The sequence below is a fragment of the Pleurodeles waltl genome, chromosome 8 (genome assembly GCF_031143425.1).
Source record: "Pleurodeles waltl isolate 20211129_DDA chromosome 8, aPleWal1.hap1.20221129, whole genome shotgun sequence".
Taxonomy (NCBI): domain Eukaryota; kingdom Metazoa; phylum Chordata; class Amphibia; order Caudata; family Salamandridae; genus Pleurodeles; species Pleurodeles waltl.
This window is the reverse complement of record NC_090447.1, coordinates 527,032,504-527,049,817: the sequence shown is the minus strand read 5'-3', so window position 1 is coordinate 527,049,817 and position 17,314 is coordinate 527,032,504. Positions and strand designations below refer to the sequence as shown.

Sequence of the window (17,314 nt, the reverse complement as noted above, 5' to 3'; positions counted from 1 at the left end):
ATCAAGTACGGATGTAAGTTTGGACCTTGAATCCATTGAAAATGTGCCAACAAAAGAAACTGAAGTGTTGTCTTATTCTGAGAAGTGCCGTCTCCTGCAAACCAGCAATAAACATTCCGAGGCAGACCGAGAAGAAAAGGCAGGGGCGGCAGAGACCAAATAGGAAAAGACTTCAACGAAGAAAAAGCTACAGGACTAGCATGGGAAAACACACCCAAGGGCAGAGTAAACAATGATGGCGAATTCCGTCTCGCAGTTAACAAATCAGTCTCTAGAGTAGAGAACTCAGTGATGTGGAAAGGTCGGTTCTGAGGTTGGACCTCTCCTTTTGTCCAGATATGCAACTGGACTGCACAGGTGCACATTGATTCATTTGGCTTTATTTGTAAGTTGAAATAGTTTTAAATGAATGCTTTGAGGAAACAGTCACCCTGAAATCTATAGCAGAAATGGGAGAAAAGTCTTCGCTAATGATGGTGTTATTGAAATGATGTATATGTTGGATGAAATGAGCAAATCTGTTGGGGCTGGTGTTCAGTGAGTTGTGATCCTTTTGATCCTACTGTGGTGTTAGATTTGTCGGAGTCTTTTGGAATAAATACTTTTATCACTAGTGAAACAGAATTTAGAGCTAAATCCAACTTCATTACGCAGATGGCAAAAGAATATTGATCGTATTTGAAGTAGTAGCTAATTTTTTTTTTAACAGAACGATAGAAGGCAGTTATATCTTTGAAGAAAGACCAAAATCTGACAATCAAACTCTTTGAGAGGGGGGGGGGGAGGGGGTGTAATAGTCTTGATGGACAGAACAAAGTACGTACAGGAGGCAGTTGAATAACACTGAATTATGAGAGTTGGAAGGACATCTGATATACAAAAGATATACTTTGATTTAGTGCAGGGGTGATATGAGGACCAACTACTAATTTGAGACGAGAGACCATGCTTAAGGAATGAAACACCGACCACCCCCACCACCCTCCCTGACTGTTTGCTACCTGAGAAGCCATAAAAAGGGGCGTGGGGAGGGAGGTGGTGGGGTGGAGATGAAATCATGTCTCCTTCTTAGAGCGACTTGAGTCCTGTTTGATATTACAGGCTGGTTGCATAGTTCATACGGGATGAATATTGATGAAAAATTACATTCATATCTATAGTTGAAGCCTCTGGCGGTTGAGCACCATGGGAAACTGGGTAATTATGCATGCCCAATAGGGAAAGAAGCGGCAAAATTAATTTTGAAAGTTACGTGAGATGGAAATGCGCATCTTGCGGAAAAGACTGGATTGAAAATAAAGGCGATAGTGGTATTTTTAGTTTTAATGCGCATTTGAATCTTACTATAGCGAGGAATTGCTTTTGATAGTATCTGCACTGTTGTCTTTTACCTTCCATTATTTATTTGGTCTATATGTGTTTTTAATGTTTGTAATTTACGTAGAAGATTTTAGGATATTGAATCTACATAGAATATTGATCCTAACGAAAAGATGATGAAATTCAGCGGAGTCGTATAGTAAAGAGTCGAGTTCTGAAACTTTGATCAGAATAATATGATTTTAAGTGTTTCCTAAATATGCTAAATTTGGTCTGCAGTAATTTATATTTTTGTTTCCACAGCTGTGACCTAGGTGTTTCTTTTTAATGGTGTAAATGATGGACTTGTGGTCAGTGTTCAAGACCCTGTTGGTTGCCTAAACTGCCTGCTGTACTGAAAATAAATCAAATTAATTTTGTAAGACCTTGAAACCGGAGTGGGTTGCTTTTCTGGCTAAAATCAGGAAGGATTGGCTTGCAAAAATATAAAACATTTATTTAAAAAATATCTATCCTCCACTAGGTAGTTGTAGTTAGGACCTAGTTTCTATAGATTTTTTTTTTTTTTTTTTAACGAAAGTGTCCAATAAATACTTTCACGCTCACATCAGCTGCTGTCTGGAAAGTTTCAAGGTGATTGGTCTGGGGGGGGGGCGACGCTGGGGGCTGAGAAAAAGGGGGTCCCAAAACGTGTTTTTCCCATTCATTTCTTTCAGTGGGGATTTTGAACGGCAGTGGCAACAAAAGTACTGGATGGAATTAAAGCAGATTTGGCAGGAAGGTAGCTCTTGGTCCAGAAAGAGCCCTTTTTATGGACGAGCACAAAGTGCTCCGTCCATGCTGTAAGCTTTTTGGGGTTCAAACCACGCCCATGCCACATCAGTCACTTACATTGGTTTGTGGGCTTGCCTTTTAAAATCCACTTGCTTTCATTTGTGAAAGGCACGCGTACGTCATGCCTTTTCCAGTGTTTAGCCCACCTACACAGCACTGGTAAAGTACCAAAAACATACGAGGCTTGATGTTTTCAGCCTGGAGTCCGGGCTACTTTATCTGTTTGTTTTCCACGCAGCGAAATTGCGCTGCATTTTTTTGTGTTTTGTTTTTTGCTTTACAACGCTAATAGCTCTAACTCTAACAAATGCGAGACCCGTTGCATTGAAAATGCTTGTTTTATTATGTGGTGTTAATCCGTTCAGTAATTTTTGAGATTTAAGTGAATCAAAATTGTTTTATATATAGGGATTTGTGACCCCTCCCGATCTTGTGCTGAGACCTGATTGGCTGACAACACTTCAAGGAAGTGTCAGCCATTTTGGGACTCAGCTTGAGCAGAGTCCCAGACAAAAATGTAAAAAAGGGGCCAGGGTGCAGAAACCCTGACTTAGGTCTGGTGCTGGGATCCCAAAGGGACCCCCACCCAGGGCTAGAAAAAAAATGTGAATGTAATTTTTTTTTTACACGATTTGCACTGGATCCAGCCAAAAATGTGGGAAAAAAAAAACAAACCGAAGTGTGGGCTCTTAAACCACCTCTTCTTCCCCCCCCCCCACGCCCCTTTTTCAAGCCCTCATGGCGGGGGCCCAAGTCCTGGGACAATGTTGATTTTTGTAACGGGGGGGTCTGCCTGGCTCGCACCTGTAGCCCCGGGCACCCCACCTTTCCTGGAGCATTAAAGAACATTAATGCTGGGGTGCTGCGTTGCTTCCCCCCTTTGCTCCTCAAGCAAGCACAGAGCTGCTACTTAAAGCAGCTGCCTGCTTGCTGGAGCAATCGGACCGCAGGGGAGGCTCCCAACATGGTCCCAGATAGCCGATAAAGGGCTAAAAAAAATAATTAAAAAAAAATGTTAAATTGAAAGAATAAATAAATGGCTCAAGTGTGAAGGTCGCGGACATTCACACTGAGCATTGAGGGTTCAAATCCTAGAATCCCCGGTAATTTTTTATTTATATATATTTCAAATGTTTAAGGCTCACTGAAAGGTGGTCTACCCCTCCCCCCCCGCCCCCTCCAGCACTAGCCTGAAGTCGTAGTTATCAGACCGATAGGAGTTGGAGAGCAGTGGATGTTTAAATAAAAAGTAGATCGTTAGCTAATGGACTAACCCTGAGGCAGTCTGCAAGTTGAATAGCCTGGTGATTAAACAAGTAAGATGACTAATTCAAGAACCCCGTTAGAAATTTCTCTTCTAGGTCCAGTACCTCAAATGCAGCAGAGTTGAAGCCTGATTGAGCTTAATTAACGTGGAAATGGTTATCGTAAAAAAAAAAATGCTGCTTGTGATCAATAGTGGACCTGAGGTGTGAGTAGTTCCTTATAGTCGAGGAATAGCAGTTTCTCTAGGATAGACCACTGTTTATTGACTTGCTTCCTTGCTCTTAATAACAAATGTGGAATAGTAAGAACTAAAGTTGCTCCTAATTGAGGGATCAGTAAGGTGTTTTTGAACAAAGGCAATTTCCAGCGAGCAGGAGTGGGGGCGGAAGCAAGAGACGAATTCAAGATACGTGCACTTGGCAAGGTTCTGGTAGAGAGACAGATTTGTTGACCAGTAATAGTTGTGAGATTTTATCCAGCATAAAGGAAATACATTCAGATGAATTGGGAGTGCTAAAGATGAAAATGGCTAAGGCTTGCTGGTGGATGAATGAGTACTAAGAATGTGAAATTGTTGATCGTCACAAAGTGCCTTAGCTCAGGTAATACAGAGGCTACATTATGCATGACTAATTGATTTTGATAGATGTAATCTCATTAGGAGCATTTTGGGCAAGGGAGAAGTGTAGTAGTAAAGGACACAAGCACTTCTAATGCACTTATTTTATTGAATAGCAAAGTGCTAACTGAAGTCCACTGTTCACCAGAACATCAGTTTGTAGATTTAAATTATCTGGTCTGGAATAAGTTACATTATTTATCAGTCCTCATCGAGACTGCCAATAGGTCTGGCAGTTGCAGGCTATGCAGTGGTTAATAACTTGCTGTCCAGCCTAACCGTTGCTCCTAAACGTATGTTAAAAATATGTATCTGATAAACGTTCACTGTGGCTTTCATAATATATATTTTTAACTAGCCTTTCATTTGTGCCTTACATGTTATCTGTACACGTGAACTCCACAATATGTCCCTTAATCACAGGCAGCTGCAATGTTAAACACTTCATAACTTTTAAAGAGCTAAAAAATAAATTACCATCTACATGAGCACGCAAAGCTCAGGCGTAAATAATTGATATTTTAATATACATAATAATTAAATGAAGCACTTAACACCATTTTCTCACTGAAGGGAGTAACTATTTTAGTTGGATAATGATAATGCTTTGTAGTCACTCAAATTGACAGAAGCTCATGGGTGAAACTGGGCTAATTCATTGTCACATGCCGTATACTATGCCGGGCAGAAGCAAAATATGAATGACCGTTGAAAAGATCAATTGGTGAAGGCCTTTGACCAAAACTGCTTCAAAGTATGTCTGTGGTATGCATGATTAATTTGGCAAAACGTTAGTCTGGCGACACAACTGGAGCTGTTTAACATGAAATAACTCCTACAACTTGATCAGAATGTATTAAAATACATTGTGCATTTCCCTTGATTTATCTGAACTCAACACCTACATCCAGAAATGTGCTTGTGTAGTGGTACATGCAAACCTTTTTTCGTTTATTTGCAGGTATGCTTCCTGATCCTAGGAATACTCACATTATGATTAGCTGGATGATAGCACAGACGGTGACTGCGGTAGCTGGTGTTATTTCCTACCCATTTGATACTGTGAGGCGGCGTATGATGATGCAGTCTGGCCGTAAAGGAGGTAAGCTAAAAACGTTTGAGTTTAGCGTCTACAACCCCCCCATTTTTTTTTTTTTTTTTTTTAAATCATGAAAAGACTATCTTTGTTACGCATTCTAGTAGGGGTATTTATTTTTGGGATTGCTGTGGGTGATCACTGTAGCCTTTTAAAGTTGAAAAGCTATAGGAAATACTTTTTCTGCATTGTCATCCCTGCTTTTATGCCTGTTGCTCGACCCTCTATTTTTGCTTGCTTTAAGACTGTATACTTTACCCCTGCTAACCAGTAGTAAGCACCTGTGATCTCGCTTTAAACATGGTCAAATTTCAATACTCATTGGTATATTGAACTTGCCTATTCAGTCCTTAGTACATGGTAAAAAGTGTACCCAGGACCTGTAATTTCAATGCCATTAGTGGACTGTAGCACCTATTGTGACATCCACTGCAGTGGCAGTGCAGGCATGGCTGCAGGCTTATCATTGTAGCCTGATGGTATTAGTGTAAAAACTGCAATTCAGTCTGTCAAAATAAACCCTTTTGAGAGATCGAAACCTAGCCTTGTAGCTCACCACGCAGTGTGTATGGTATTTAAAAGTAGAATATGCAGCAATTTAATTTCAACATGTCCTCACAATGACTAGCAGCCAAAAGCTATTGTCTCACTGTGGCAGGCCTAGCTGTCCTATGTAGAAAACCAGAGTACCAAATAAAATGCTAATACTGTGTCTTGGGAAAGGGACCAGCTAGAAACGCAATTAATCATTTTTCATAGTTATTAGAAATCCAATTCAATGTTTAAGTTGGATTTTTAATAAATAGGAAAACCACCTTTTAATATTTACTCTTAAACTGCCTGAACCGTCAGAAGGCTATCATATACCTGTGCCAGCTCCCAGACAGTAATTAGTTTTCTATTGATATGTACTACCTCCCAGGAGCAAGGAATAGGCTATCCTGATTGGGCAGAAATGACTCCTGAATGCTGAATAATATGGTGTGTGGTGGCTGTGGGCAAATGTTTTCACACTACAGTGTGAAATCCTACTTAACAGGTCTGCTGGGTTTACATATAACCCTTGAACTACACTTCAAAGGGGAAAGGGCACGATGTCAAGGCCATTCTTGTGGATCCACTGTCTGGTTGCTAAAGAAGTCTGCTTTTGTCCTAGCTGATGTCTGTATATGGTTTACATTTAAACCCTGGAGCACACTTCAAAGGGAAGAGAACAGAATGGCAAGACAAATATTGTAGACCCACTGTGTGGTTGCTGAAGGACTCCATTTGTGTCCTATCAGACTTCCGTGCCTGGGCTTTTTGTTGGTACAGTGGCTTTCTCAAACTGGATTTTAGTGTTGGATGTGGGTGGACACTAGAATTACCATGGTACACTTTTCACTGCCCCCCACCCCCCCCCTTAAGCGCCCACGTTTAACGTGTCCTGAAGAAGACCTTTACCATATTAGAAATGCCCAAACTGGGTTGGGTTGACCCTGGAAACTTTTACCCCATTGGTTTACCCCATTGGTTTACCCACTAGCTAGTGTCGGGCATAATAGTGGCACCTACTTCAAAGCAGTTATTGGACCTGAGAGAAGTACTGGACCTTTATCTCTTGTGGGAGAAAGAACCTGACTCCAGTGTTATAAGGTGACCTCCTGCTCAAGTTACGGAGCTGCTACTAGAGACCTTTTTCCTGGGAGTACCCAGCTGACTGAGCTCAGCTAGACCTGAACTGGACCCTACTGTTGGTTTCTTGCATGCCTCCCTTGGTGTACCCAAGTGCCTCTCCTGAGGTCCTGGGGGCAAGAGCTTTAGACATGTACTTCTATGGACCTTCCCCTATGGGGGATATGCAGTGTCATTACCACCGTGGAGTGGTCTGTTTTCATGGGAGGTGTATGATGTACCCAAGCCAGGCAGTAATAGTGGCAGATAGGAGCCAATAATCAATGCAAGTCCATGCATTGTGAGGTGCAGGGAGTAATGTGTAGGCTGGGGTGGCATCTTGGTGCAAGACCCAGGGATCTTTGTGTGTCTTGATCACAGATGCCCTGTAGTCTGCACAGTGAGCAGGGCTTTCCTACAGAAGCCTGTGCTGCAGTATCTAGGAGGGGGGCCCATGAGCATATTTAAACCTCTACCCAGTATAATGTGGTCAGCGTCCATGTTGTCAATTAGGATCTGTAGTCCCTGCGGAGAGAAGGGGGTGGTGGGGAGGGGGAAGAGACTGTTTTAGGGCATAGTTGTTGACTAGTAATGCATGTTGTCCTGCAAGGGAGCAGCCCACTAACACATGATTTCCCCCCCCCCCTTCCTTTCATCAGCACAGGTGGCATAGGGATAGAAAGGTATGTTTTTATGAATCGGCGTACACACACCCATGAATAGGTGCTGTAGCTTTAAAAAGATAGATGTGGGCCCAACACTGTTGCGAATGTGTGCCTGGGGTTTAGTGGTAAATGAGTCTCCTGTATGGTTATCTGTACGCCATGCCTGTGTAAGTCCTGTAGGAATTGTTTGCTCTTGTATGGGTTATTTAGGTCTTGGATATTCCAGGATGGCAAGATTAGGTCCACAATTGGATTTCCAGTGTTACTTGTGGCCGTCATATTGAGAACTAGGTGAATGGTGGTGTCAGGCACGGTATGAGTGTTATGATGGAATGTTTGCATTAGTCTTACTGAATTTATACAACTATTAACACTTGACCCCACCACACACCTGGTGAGAATATGCTAAGCGAATCCCAATTATACCAAAGAAAAACAATAAACCACCCCCAAGGATGGTGTGGTTTAAACTACAGGAGAGTAGTAATGCTGCGGCGGGTGGCCCTAGTTGTAGGAGTTTTCAACATTTCTTGAAGAATATAGATGGGTCAGACTTGCACGACATGGTTGAAGAGTCTCTGGGATAGTAACACAGAAAGGCATGTAGCAACATACAACCAAGCGATGCAGGACGTAGACATAGGTCATTAGCAAGCGTGGACAGTAGGGAGCCACCCCAGTCTGTTGGGAATAGTTCCATTCTGGCAGGAACTTGTGAGTTGGTGGGGAGTGGTCTGGTGCTCTGTTCCCAGGGCAAGTACGATCCTTGGTTCATTGCTTGCAGAACACCATGTCCACTGGGTTGTCAAACATAAGTTTTGCCATCCACATCCACCCAAAGACAGGATGGATACAGCATGCTGTAACAGAGGCCCAATTTGCGCAAAGCAACTTTAGCCTTGGTGTATTTGGGTTGGGCTTTTGAAGTGCTACAGTAAAGTCAGGAAAGAGGGAGATGGCTGTTCCTCAAAATTGGAGGGGGCCCATTTTATGTGCCAGTCTGAGTCCTAAGAAGCAGCATCTCTAGTTGAGCTGGGCGACCATCGATTGTGGTGGTGTACCTAGTGCAGGACACGGGCTGAGGTACCTATGAGTGCATTCTACAACAAAGGTGGACATAAAGTTCTGGTGCCTCAGCAGTTCAGAGAGTAATCGTTCAACAAACTGGTCTGGGCGGCCTGGGTCTGTCCCCGCAACTCCCAGGATACCAATATTACGGCACCCCCTGGCTTCTAGGTCTTAATTTTTGATGGCCACTGTCTTGATTCTGGATTCCAACTTCTGTCTTTTCACTGTTGTGACCCTGACATCCTCCAGTCCAGATATTTGGTCCTCGGCTTCCTCCAGTGTCCTATTTTGCTTGTCGATGCACTCCCCCATTTGGTCCAGGCAATTCGTGAGGGTATCAAAGTGTGCATCAATGGCTTGAAAGCCCATCCTGATATCAGCCCTAATAGCGCCCATCCCAGCAGGCTGCTCTCTCAGGTCCTCCAGTCACCCCACCTTCCATTTCTGACACCACTCTTGGACCATCAGCCATTTTGTCTCTCAAAGGGCAGCTTGTACTTTTAGGGTCACCCTGCACCATTGCTGAAGCGGGTGCAGTGTAGAGCTCCTTGCTTCCACCTGAGGATGGTTGTGCCTGTAGATTTCACCTGTATGCATTTGCAATCTGACAGAAGGGTTTCTGGCGTACATTGTTCAAGTCACTGCCCACTCCAGCGGGGCCCTTTCAGTGACCAACTGTTGTCGGGTGCTTCCCCACCTCACCCTAAAGACTCCACAGGAGCCCACCAAGGAACTGCAAGAAACTCTTGGCCACTCAATGAGAACACTGGTCCAAGGCCAGTCGTAGGTCTGGCAGCGCACCTCCTGATGTAGGTGGTGGCCCTCTTAGTAATGTTGAAGTGAGATGGCGTCGGGGAGCAGAAAAGGCCTTTTGAGAGTGGGCCTGCTAGTGCAGTTCTAAGCCTCTGAGGTGAGGCGCTATGTTCCCTGTGTATGCCCAGTAATATAATTATGCCATCCTACCAGTACTCTGACGTCTGTGGTTGGACCTTGAAGAATGCTGCTTAAGGCCTTGGAATCTGAGTGGACCACTACCCAGGCACCTGACTGCTGGCAGTCTTCCTCACTCTGCTCCATTTCATTCATAGGTGGTGCCGTAGGTGATTGGGTGTACGGGAGCACTGTATAGAGCATGGACTGCACTGCACAGCCTGCTCTCCCTGTGTCTCAGGCTCACAGACTGCCCCTGTCGCCAAAGAGCCTCCAAGGCAGTTGCTGAGCATGAATCTGCTGTTCACACCATGGCAGCCTCAGGAACAAGTACAAACAATGCCCCCCCAGCACTGTGCAGCAAGCTGCAGTGGTCAGGGGCACACGTTTGCAGGATAACCCATCCAATTCAGTGTTGGGGGCAGGCTCTGCCAGAGCTTCAGTGCTGTGCTTCCATCTTGGTTGCTGGCACGGCCATGCACGCCTCCCTCCCTCCCTCTCCCTCTCCCTCCCCCTCCCAGTTCGGTCTAACGGTCCAGGTTAGTCTTTACAGCCAGTAGAGGCTTTTCAAACTTGACCCCAAGACATCTTGTATTTGCTGTACTCTGGCTCAGTCCTTCGGGTTAAAAGTGGATATTTCTGGAGGGAATAGGTCCGCTTCCCCAGGCTTCAGCAAAGTGAGGTCCCAAACACTCACCACTGTTCACAATCCCCAGTTCACCCTAGTGGAAGCCAGGTGCCTGGACTGGCTTTCCTTTCACTAATCTTACTAGATCTGACACTGAAACATAGTAGCTCCAATGTTATTTGAAGGCTACGCTGGATAGCCTCCACAACCACCTCTATCCAGGCTACCTTGCCTCCTGTCTGTATCCTGAGGTCGTCTTCTGTAAGCCGGGGAGCTACTTTAAGTAGTAATCAATGGTCTCTCCCTCTGAAAGGGGATTGGGATACTGAACAATAACCATTTACTTGTATGGAAAGAGGTCTATTTCCTAGATTTGTGAACATTAGTTGTACACTTACACCACCCACTCCCTGTCAACATTTGAAATGTTGATTTGTTGGACTTAAGTCTACCCAGCTGTCCAGAAAGAATGGCTGTTCAGTGAAACAAAGGCACATTTGAATCAACATACTCCTCGTGCAGGGACACAAACGAGGTGGAAAATTGAACACTGCTATTACAGGTCTTTGCTATTGTGCCTCCTTGTTCACCAAGATTCTGGCCATAGGTGAAAGCTTTCCTGCCGTGGAAGAGGCCCCTCTACCTTTTCTTGAATAGTTGCCTTGGAGCTTCAAGTGAGTCCAGGCTCTGATCCTCGGTGCTAACCTCAGTCCTAATGGTCTTCATGACTAGCCACAATTTGTATCGGCTCCCTTAAGGGACATTAGTTCAGCAAGTCTGGAGGGGAGTATTTACCTTCAGTTAGTCTGGATAAGTTAATTGGCAAGGTTGGTTTAGAAGTTTTCAATGCTTTTGTGGCTAAAGGCATTAGTTTGGTTTCACCATTCCTTGCGGACTTGTACCTCCTCTACACAGTTCCATCCCGCAAAGCTCTGCATCATTTGCTGGGCAGGAAATCTGTTGCCTCTGGGGCCATCCTTGATGGTGTTCTTGTTATCAATTTTCTGATGGTTCCCCCTTCCTCCTACTGTGAGGACCCCTACTTGTAGCATGAGTAATCAGTTTGTGGGGGAGATGAGGCATGACACCTCACTGAAGTCCTTTCTCAAACATTGTCCTGTAGCACAAATCCGATGCATAACAGTATAAATGTGCCTCAGTTTAAAAAATAAAATAAAAATTTAAACCTTTATTTCTGTGTTTATACCAGCAAATACAGTGAATTTTGCCAAATCACAGTTCAGAGTCTGTAAACTCGAATCACATTTACAGTAGAAGTGACATCGGTCCATATGTTAATGATACAAGACATAATATCCCTGCTGCTGCTTTACAATAAAAGGGGCAATAGACTACATATATCGGCAAAGGTCCCCCCTGGGTCATGGCCTGAGGCAGTGTCAACAAGCAGAGTATGAGGTAGAGGATGAGTGCAGGAAGGTACACCTAGCAGCGTCTAGGGGTTTTGTGGGTAAGGTATACCTGGGGAGTCTACGTGGGGGGTGGAGGGAAAACCGTTTCAGAGTGACAGCCATATATCTTTAGGTCAAGAGGAGAGTGGTTGCAGGGTTGCATAGATCTCGCTGGTAGTATCACAGAACATGTCACATAGCCAAGCTGATACAGTAGGAAGAGTACCACTTCCCCAATAGAGTGGCACCCGACGCTTTGCAAGCAGTATGGCCAAGGTGGCAAATCGCTGGATGTACTTCGGCAGTGGTTTTGCATATCCCAGCAGCACAAGTAGCAGTGTCTCTGAGAGCAGGTGTCCTATCGTCCCAATAAGCGCTAATTGGGACGCCGTTCTAGGCCAAATGGGCTAAGTCAGCAGCCCCAAGTGTAATGCTGAACAGGCTATGTGCACAGGAAGGGTCAAGTCTAGCCAGTAGCTGCGGTATAACATAAGTGCGAGGAAGGAATTTGTAGTGCAGCAGTTTGTGTCGAAGGTTATTGGAAATTAACTTAGTCTGGGCACAGCAGTATTGCCATTGTTTCAGTCAAAGCACTATGCAAATCCTGCTCCCACACAGCCAGAAAAATCTCTGGCCCAGTAGGGTGCAGCGTGAGAGGTGTTATAGAGCCTGGAAATCAAGTGCGTGCCCTCTTGGGCGACTAGGATCAAGGAGAGTGGTGAAAAGCCAGGTGGCTCCACCGGGGATGCAATTAGAGTTGCTCACAATGGACCGTGCAGACTGTGACAGATAAATCTGTCCAAATGTCATGGGCCCCCTCTCCAGCAATGTGGACATGACTTTAAGAGTACTGTTGCTATAAATGTTACCTGGGGTATGCAGGACGTGTGTCTAGCATGCATTGTGTAGTCCCTCCATGGTGAGTAGGGGGGTAGGGGCAGTTAGGGTGGCGGAGTACAAAGTAGCACGTTCCATATATTTTAAGTACTTTAGACCAAGTCAAGCACGTGGTAGGAAGTGTCGATCTTATTCGGGCTCCTAGGGAGGCCCTGTGGAAGCAGCTTGGAGAGGGAACAGGGGAGTGCACGCTAGTGCTCAGCTTATTTTTAGTATCACCCGGACACGTGACTACCCTTTCTTAAACCTAAGTGTGCCTCTACCGCCAGGGAATAAAGGTGCAAGTCTGGCACCGTGAACCCACCCCTCTCATAAGGAAGAGTTAAAGTATTCCAGCGCACACTGGGGCGCCGCCCAGATAAATTTAATAAGCAGACCCCAGAGCGCATTGAAAAAACTACTGTAAAGGGCAATTGGGAATGTTGAGGAACAAGTATAGAAAGCGCAGCAGGACTCCCATTTTGATTAAAGCAATACTGCCTGACCTGAATAGAGTGCTATCCTGTCAGCTCCACAAGTTTATTCATAGCAGGACCGTGGTTTATTCGTCCCACCTGAGCACTGTCTCTGGAGGAAAATACCTAGGTATTTTGGTGGGGTCCCTGTACTTCCGAAGGGGCTACTCCAATGCTAGAGTATGTACCAAATCGCACCACCTCTCGAATGAGAGGGGGAGGTTCAAAGCAGGGTCTCGAACTAATATCAGCACATCATCTACGTAAAGTGAGGCCAGTAGCGGGCCCCTAAGAAACCTCCGCCCTTGATCAGGGTGACTTTCCTGGAAAGTGCGCACCAAGGGATCCATAGCTGTTATAAAGAGCAGGGGAGACCGCTGGCAGCTCTGTTGAGTGCCACAAGTCAGAGTGAACAGTGTGCCATTTACCCAGACATGAGCAAGTGAGGATGTATATAGCACGGCAATAAAGTCCCATAACCCTTTGGGGAGCCCCAATTGTGCGTGGGTAGCATAAAGAGCGCCAATCGAGAGAACTGGCTGCCTTTTCAGCGTCCAGAAGCACCGGATCTGTTTGGGTGAAAATCAGGCAAAGGTTTATCGCTGTTGAACAGTGAGGCACAAAACCCGGAAAACCGAGCCAATTGGGTGGCCATGACTTTTGCCAATATCCTGTTGTCATGATTTAATTACAGTGGCCTATAGGATGCACATGCATGTGGGGGCTTGTCAGGCTTCAGAAGCAATAAGATCACTGCCTCCCTTAGTGTGGGGGAACAGCACCGGTCTTCAGAGATTCAGCATATACCTCAAGGAGGTGTGGGGTGAGGATATCTTTGTAAGCTTTGCCGAAGTCCCTGGGAAAACCATCCATCCTGGGGGACTTCGAGCTACTCCGCATCAATGGCCTGAGAGATCTTGTCGCAAGTTATAGGGGCAGTCAGATACTGCTGTTGCCCCCGCTCAAGCCACACCATGGCCACCTCTGAGTATTCTTCCAGGTGTATAATTCACGATAGTAAGTGGTGAATTCAGATACCATATCAGTGGATGTAGGCTCTGTGCCATTTGCAACGATCCAGTCACATGACATATGCAGCCTAGGATTGGAGGGGTGCAGGAGGAGGACCAAGATACAACATGGTCTCTCGCACTCTCTGTATTGGCAGGCCCCAGCATACCTACCGAGGTGGGCCACCTCGTGTAATGCCAAAGTGTTAAATTCATGCAGTAGCTCCAATCTAGCATGAACGGTCACATGGTCTGCATGCGCCAGAAGCTGACTGTCCATATTGGACAGTAGGCTCTCCACTTTGGCCAGGTCCCTGCTGATAGTGTGTAGAACCCCTGAGTGTTTTGCTATGAGTACACCCAGTAAGTAGGCCTTAAACACCTCCCACAGCATATCAAATGTGCTGGAGTTGACTAGTTCTCTTAGCCCTCAAGGCTTTACTCCTATTTTTCACATGGACCTTGTTTCTTTCCTTTATTCTAAAACCGAGAGGTATGCTGCTCTGTCAGGTGACATTGCTCTTACGAGTAAGCCATCTTGGAGCATTTTCTGCTGGGGTCAGTCACTGGAACACATAACCTGAGGAGGCACACTTACTCTCCTCTCGGGTGGTTGCTTCTTAATGACATCCTCTGTCTACTCTGCGGGAGATTCTCGGCCATTTGCTCCTTTGCTACTCACCGTAGCACTAGTGCAATTTACTTGCCTCTTCTATTGGTAAGGGGCAAAAATGCCTTGGGTGTCTGGGAAAAGATGCTTTTAGGTTGCAGACCAGCATTACTGCCTAGAAGGGCTAAAATGTGACCAAGCACACTTTCATAATGGGTTACACTTTCTGAAAACTAGACACTTGACGGAGTCCAGGGGAGGTGTGCCATGTGAGGATCCCCCAAAGTGCCTAACCAGAATCCTCAGCAAACCTAAAATTTAGCTTAAAAAAAAAAAACATTTCCCCACATTTGTTGTGGGATCACCGCCCTGTGACAAATTTCCTACCACCCAACATTCCCCTCAGTATCCCGGTAAAAGTGATACCTCACTTGAGCAGGTGGGCTAAGTGCCTGTGATAGGGAGAGCCAAAAACATGTCGAAATTGAGGGGGAACCAAAGAGGGTCCAAAGGGGCAGTTTGGGGGGAAAAAAAAAATCATTTTTAGGCTGACTAGTTCAGCCTAATTGTTATTGGTACTGGTGAGATAATGTTTGGTATTGGGAATTTTGTGGATTCCTGCAGATTCTGGAAGGTTCCATCACAAATGTGATTTCCAGCAAAGTTAGAGGTTTGCAGGGCATAGTGGGTAAGAAAATGCAGAGGGGTGCATGTGAAGCACACTACCCTAGAATCAACCAGATGTTTAGTTTGCAGATGTGGCTAGGTTTTGTGGGTTTTTCTACATGGCAGCGTACCAAAGTCCAAAAAGGGCAGCCTGCACTATTCCAAGTGGGATGATTTTGAGTTACAAAGCTCTCACGGCACAAATGTAAAACCAAAATAATCAAATGCCCTCTTGCTTGCCATGGAATAAGATGTTTTAGTGTGTGGGGGAGAGCTGAAAGACTGTTACCCCCATAACCAGTGGGCAGATTGGGCAATTATCCCTGATCCACACCCTGGGGGGCAGAAATGGCCTAAAAATTTGGCCCCCTGGGGAGCGACCCTTGCCTAAGGGTTTGCTCCCCACACATAAAATAAAAATAAAATGTATCGCTGGTGGTGTCTAGGGGTTTTCTGCTTGCGTTTTCCCATCTTGGAACTGAATGGGACATGTGATGTCTAGCATACTTTTTTATCTCCTGTATAGATAAATTCTATACATTCATTTTAAAAAACAATTTCAGGGCTGGAGGGGATGGTCATATCGGACCAACACCCCACTACTATAATACCACAAGACCACTGCTAAGCATTAACAAATGAAATGGGTCTCTTTAATGTGCTATTCCATTGAAGCATGTCTCTATTCCTGGACTTGTATGCATTGTCAGATTAAACACAGATTCTTTTGTCATTGCCAATGCTTTTTTGATGCAGAGCTGCATCTGCACTCAACAATGTAGCAAGGCTGAGTAGGTGTAACAGAGTAACCATAAGGGGCTCTTAAACATTTCTCATATTAGAAAGTTGCTTGTACTTTGTATTTGACTACACAGCCACAGGTTTTATTGTTAGGAATGATTGACAAATCCCCAATGTTTTGGGATCATCCAATGGTGCTGGCATTGGAATGGGGGTTTGACATGCAGTTTTCACATTGAACTCGTGCGGGAGGCTTTTTAAGTCTCATGCACAACGAAAATACACATTTTGTGTTCTAGTATAATGGTAATTTTGATATTGTAGTACAAAATTATTATGGTAAACTTTGTTTACTTTTTCAGCTGATATAATGTACACCGGAACAATCGACTGCTGGAGGAAGATTCTCCGAGATGAGGGTGGAAAAGCTTTCTTCAAGGGGGCATGGTCCAACGTTCTCCGAGGCATGGGCGGAGCCTTTGTGCTTGTGTTGTACGACGAGTTTAAAAAAGTCATTTAAACGGTCCTGTTTCAGATTAGTTAGGCCAATCATTTAGACCCCCTGTACCATAATGGACCATTTGAGCTTTGAGAGATGTGTTCAGTCTTAGACTAACCCATGTTTGCTGGCCACCTAAGTTGTATTTGAAACATGTACACTTATGTAGGTTGTCATCTTGTCTTGCAAACTAGCACTGTTACTGTTTTGCTCAGCTGAATATTTAATGTGCCCTACGTTGGGGCATTCTGCTAAACAATAAAGGATAAACTTGACTGTCAAACTTTCTAGAATCTAAAACCTGATGCAAAGTACACACTTTTTTGTAAATCTAGTAGCAAAATATAAATTAAGCTTTCACCAACGTCCTCCACTTCAGTGCACACTGCTGTTGTAGTGTATGTAAAGAGAACAAATGCTCATGTCCATCTTCCCAACTTCATTTGCTACTTCTCTTAACTGTGACTAACAAGCCATGGACCCTGTGTTGCTTCGGCCTATGAGGGAGCTATTTGGTAATGTGATTTCTCATGAATAGTTCATTTTGTCAGCCCTTATGTGTGTAATGCCATATTCTGGTATTTGGAAGGTGAATACTTACTCTGCTTCGGCTGTTGGTCCACCCTTTCAGCTCGTTACAGAAATTCTTCCTGTCTGATACACTAATGTGCGATTCCTGCAAGGCACTTAGACTCAAGATCTCGTCCTAGGGGTTTATTGTTGGCTAATTGATAGAGCAGTACTTTAGCCTCAAGGTTCCAGAAGCATAGAAACAGAGGTGTTGTCCCTACAATTTAGTCACTGCTCTCTACCATATACATATTTGTCAAAGGGCCCCTTCCACACCCTTCTAATTACCCCCTAGTGCTTTAGAAAGCACCCAACTCCATGTTTGTAAATCTTTTATTTCACAGGTAAAGTAATAGGACAGAAAGGAAGCCTTTA

The 17,314-nt window shown here is 44.7% G+C and overlaps 1 protein-coding gene across 1 annotated transcript in view; it reads left to right on the top strand.

The window, feature by feature from the left end:
- The window catches only part of LOC138250109 (ADP/ATP translocase 3), a 56,712-nt gene extending 40,060 nt beyond the window's left edge, over positions 1-16,652 (top strand). Inside the window, exons 3-4 of the mRNA XM_069204553.1 lie at positions 5,001-5,141; positions 16,233-16,652. Coding sequence (XP_069060654.1) covers positions 5,001-5,141; positions 16,233-16,390 — 299 coding nt within the window. The 3' untranslated portion in view covers positions 16,391-16,652. The remainder of the gene's footprint in view (positions 1-5,000; positions 5,142-16,232) is intronic.
- The last annotated feature ends 662 nt before the right edge of the window (positions 16,653-17,314 follow it).